The 5,000-nt window shown below is 37.6% G+C and overlaps 1 protein-coding gene across 2 annotated transcripts in view; it reads left to right on the plus strand.

Annotated features, from left to right (window-relative positions):
• Window positions 1-5,000, plus strand: part of camk2d2 (calcium/calmodulin-dependent protein kinase (CaM kinase) II delta 2) — a 19,613-nt gene that overhangs the window by 9,604 nt on the left and 5,009 nt on the right. Inside the window, exons 14-17 of one of the 2 annotated variants that reach the window (XM_060864745.1) lie at window positions 390-434; window positions 691-735; window positions 954-1,002; window positions 4,324-4,344. In XM_060864745.1, coding sequence (XP_060720728.1) covers window positions 390-434; window positions 691-735; window positions 954-1,002; window positions 4,324-4,344 — 160 coding nt within the window. The remainder of the gene's footprint in view (window positions 1-389; window positions 435-690; window positions 736-953; window positions 1,003-4,323; window positions 4,345-5,000) is intronic. The other variant, XM_060864746.1, reaches the window with a different exon arrangement.

A 5,000-nucleotide genomic window follows, 5' to 3' on the forward strand; every position in this document is an offset into this window, starting at 1 on the left:
TATACATTATTATAATTATTATATATTTTTAAAAGTTTCTTTTTAGCAGTTAACTTTGTAGCTTATAACTTTCTCTGCATTCATGTGATCACTGATGGTTACGTGTAAAATAAATGACTAATATTAGCTAATATCTAATGAGTTATTGTTATTACTGAGACTATTAACATGAATATTTAAGCATTGTGAGAAGTTTTTATTTCCCAGTCAGGGTTGTGTTTATCTGAAGTCTCTACTGAAAAGCTTCTTTGAAATTATTTTGTTTTTCTCCTTTTGCATTTTCTTTCATTTCTCTTATTTCCAGACTTCTCTTAGATTCCACTTCTGTTTTTCTGGGTTTCACATTGTTACTGTTTGTAAAGCAGATTTTTCTGCTCAAACCCCTACAGGTCAACAACAAGACCAACAAAGACACAAGCACTTCCCCTGCACTGGTACACACAGACTCCGCCTCCTCCAGCATGACATTATTATGTCCCTATATCATATCTCTGATCCCTGAGCTCATGTATTCTGTTTAGAGTGAAGAACTTTCAGAAGGGACTGGACTGTGTACATTCAAATTATTTATATACATTAACAATAAATGTCTATTAATTAATAAATATTATTTATTTAATGACATCTATTCCTGTGTGTGTGTGTGTGTGTGTGTGTGTGTGTGTGTGTGTGTGTGTGTGTGTGTGTCAGGAACCTCAGACTACTGTCATTCACAATCCAGTGGAGAGAAACAAGGTCTGAGACTTTAAATTATTATTCATCATATTATTGTTTACATTGTATACACACATACACACAAACACATACACACACATTCAAACATGCGCGCACACACATACACACAAACGTACACATACATGCACACAGGCACGTGCTCACACACACGCAAACACACAGTGAGGGTAGACAACATGTCTGTTCCTGAAGTTCCCTGAGGCTTGTTTTTGTTTCAGGAGTCAACAGAGAGCACCAACACCACTATAGAGGATGAGGATATAAAAGGTGTCTTTCTGTCTGTCTCCCTGTCAGTCTGTCTCTCAGTTTGTCTCACTGTCTGTCTGTCTCCCTGTCAGTCTGTCTCTCAGTTTGTCTCACTGTCTCTCTGTCTGTCTGTCTGTCTGTCAGTCTGTCTCTCAGTTTGTCTCACTGTCTCTCTGTCTGTCTGTCAGTCTGTCTCTCAGTTTGTCTCTCAGTCTTTCTGTGTCAGGGGCAGGACGGCAGGGTCCCAACTGCAATGACACCAGATAAAGTAGTAGGCAATTTAATGAAAAGCAGAGAGTAAAATTATTAGTCCAGATCCAACACAAAATGCAAGTCCAAATTGTAGACAAACTGAAAAGGCCTGTGGGGGCAAAACAGTGAGGGTGGTTAAGAAACTACGATGTAAAGCATAGAGCAGAAATTAAACATGGATCTAATCAAAAGGTTAAACAAAGTACAGAACAATAAAAACATACCACAAAAATCAGCTGACAGAGGAATAGCAAATAAACAACGAAATAATCGTCATTCAAAAAGAATAGCAAACAGCTGGCTACAAAACGTCAACAACGCAGGGAATAAACACAGAACAGTACGTCGACATACTGCAGAGCGGTTAATATCCAAAAGAGAAAGAAAAAAAAGCAAACAGTTAGAACACTTGGGGAAGTTAGAACACTTCCAGTGGGGAAACAGGTTCAGGAAAAGACTCGGTGTGAGATGCCTGTAATCCACTAAAGATCTGAAACATTCCTGAGGCGAACACGACTGAAGAGACGAAAACTGGAACTAACCAGAGGCCAAGGCAAAGAAGCCCATCATGAAGGGCACGATGACTCACAAAGATACGTGAGAGACAATCTGGTGATGAGAGTCTGTAATCGAGGAATATAAATAGTGTACACGGGGTATAAAATGCCAGGGACAAGATGGCCACCAACCCAGAGTATATGCCACATCAGCTGACTGTCTCTCTGTCCATCTGTCTGTTTGTCTGTCTTTCAGTCTGTCTCCCTGTCTCTCTTTGTCTGTCTGTCTCTCTGTCTGTGTGTCTGATTTAAACGTTCTATTTTTAATTCTGAAATTTTATATTCCTGTAAAGCTGCTTTAAAACAATGTTTATTCTTAAAAGCACAATACAAATGACATTGAATTGAATGGTATGTGTGTGTGTGTGTGTGTGTGTGTGTGTGTGTGTGTGTATGTGTGTGTGTGTATGTATGTGTGTGTTTGTATGTGTGTGTGTGTATGTGTGTGTATGTATGTGTGTGTGTGTATGTATGTGTGTGTGTGTATGTATGTATGTGTGTATGTATGTATGTGTGTGTGTATGTATGTGTGTGTGTATGTATGTGTGTGTGTATGTATGTGTGTGTGTACGTGTGTGTGTGTGTAAGTGTGTGTGTTTGTATGTGTGTGTATGTAAGTGTGTGTGTTTGTATGTGTGTGTGTGTATGTGGGTGTATGTATGTGTGTGTGTAAGTGTGTGTGTGTGTTTGTATGTGTGTGTGTGTATGTATGTGTGTGTGTACGTGTGTGTGTGTATGTATGTGTGTATGTGTGTGTTTGTATGTGTGTGTGTTTGTATGTGTGTGTATGTATGTGTGTGTATGTGTGTGTATGTATGTGTGTGTGTAAGTGTGTGTTTGTGTGTATGTGTGTATGTATCAGGGTTCCCACGCGTCCTGGAAAACCTGGAAATCCTGGAAAATTAATGACCAATGTTCCAGTCCTGGAAAACACATGGAAAATGAGAGAAAACATAAATTGTCCTGGAAAAAATCTTGTTGTCCTGGAAAATTATTATTTTATTTTTATTTATTTTTATTTACTTTATTATCTTAATTATTAAATTATTATTATAAATGTTCTTGATCATTTAAAGAACAGTTTACAACTGGTCGAAACAATTAACGTTAGTAACAGAAAGCGCTCTGTTCAGGGACGCTGAGTTTTGACGTTTTTTTGTTATGCTGTTTAATCTCGCTGTGACGGATGACGCTGTCTTGTGTTGGAGGTTTTAGGTGCTAGGAATGGTTTAAGTGCTCGAATGTTTTCAGCAAATGGTGACGGGTAAGCAGGTTATATTAACCTTGTTAATCTGAATATCATGTGCAAGGGGAATGTACAGCAAACTAAAGCATGCATGACGGCATTGGCCTGAGAAAGGAGAGGGTATTAATATGTGCGGCCTTTTTATTTTATAATTGTTGAAATTTCATTCACATGACAAATTGTCTTTAAAAGTAATCCATCCACACAGTCCCCGAAACCTGTTTTATGGGCGATATACTGTAAGAAGTCAAAATTAGATATTCTACTGACGGGATGCACAGTGAAGCATACATTGAACAATTATTTGCATGCTCAAAGTGCAGCACAGACTAGTGTTGTAAACATATACAGTAAGGCGAAGGCTGGTAACCTATAATAGGTTTACTTATATAAACTTAAAAACACGTTTGCAAATGTGATATTGATTTTTGCAACAGTTCACTAAACAAGAAGTTAAGTGACTTCCTTTCTATCCTTCACTAACCATAGGATCACTCCTGTCACTTCCTTTTTAGCAACATACAATGGCGTTTCTTTGAGTAGGCATTTATTAACGAATGGTTCGTGAAAGTGAATACCATCATAAATACCGTCATTTTCTTTATTCCTAAATGAATACGTATTTTGAATGACTCGTTTGAAAGAGCTCTGTGTGTGGGTATCTGGTGTTTTTCTAATTTTATAGTTAAGTAATAGCCATAAAGCGTACATTGTTTTTAAGACTTCTGGAGAGAAGAACATATTACTTTAGGCCGTGAATCTGTGATCCTTGTCTTTTTTTCCTAAATTTGAAATGTCCTGGAAAAGTCCTGGAAAATGATCTCTGAAAAAGAGTGGGAACCCTGATGTATGTATGTATGTATGTATATATATATATATATATGTGTGTGTGTGTGTATGTGTGTGTGTATGTATGTGTGTGTGTGTATGCATGTGTGTGTATGTGTGTGTATGAATGTGTGTGTGTGTATGTATGTGTGTGTGTGTGTATGTGTGTGTGTGTATGTATGTGTGTGTGTGAGTGTGTGTATATGTGTGTGTATGTATGTATGTATATATGTATGTGTGTGTGTATGTGTGTGTATGTGTGTGTGTATGTATGGGTGTGTGAGAGTGTGTGTGTGTATGTATGTATAAGTGTGCGTGTGGGTGTGTGTGGTGTGTTTGTATGTATGTATGTATGTATGTATGTGTGAGTGTGTGTGTATGTATTAGTGTGTATATGTGTGTGTGTGTGTGTGTGTGTGTGTGTAATAATGATTGATTTTTCCTCTTTCTGCCCTACAGCCTGTCAGGTTGTCAGAAAAGGTGAATAAATATAATAAAAATTATTTTTATCTTGAAAAGCTGCAATAAAAAACTGTATAAAATGTATTTTTATTTTAATTTATTAAAGTATGTACAGTAGAACTGTGTGTGTGATTGTTTGTGTGAGTGTGTGATTATGTGTGTGATTATGTGTGTGATTGTGTTTGTGATTGCTTGTGTGATTGTGTATGTGTGGTTGTGTTTGTGATTGTGTGTGTGTATGATTGTGTTTGTGTGTGACTGTGTGTGTGAGTGTGTATGTGTGTGTGAGTGTATGTGAGTGTGATTGTGATTGAGAGTGTTTGTGATTGTGTCTGTATGACTGTGTTTGTGTGTGACTGTGTTTGTGATTGTGTGTGTGAGACTGTGTGTAATTTGTGTGTGTGACTGCGTTTGTGATTGTGTGTGTGAGACTGTGTGTGTGTAATTGTGTGTGTTTAATTTTGTGTGTGTGTGTGTGACTGTGTTTGTGATTGTGTGTGAGACTGTGTGGTGTGTGTGTAATTGTGTGTGTGTGTGTAATTGTGTGTGTGTGTAATTGTGTGTGTGTGTAATTGTGTGTGTGACTGTGTTTGTGATTGTGTGTTTGAGACTGTGTGGGTGTGTGTGTAATTGTGTGTGTGACTGTGTTTGTGTTAATTGTGTGTGAGACTGTT

The sequence above is a fragment of the Tachysurus vachellii genome, chromosome 2 (assembly GCF_030014155.1).
Source record: "Tachysurus vachellii isolate PV-2020 chromosome 2, HZAU_Pvac_v1, whole genome shotgun sequence".
Classification (NCBI taxonomy): domain Eukaryota; kingdom Metazoa; phylum Chordata; class Actinopteri; order Siluriformes; family Bagridae; genus Tachysurus; species Tachysurus vachellii.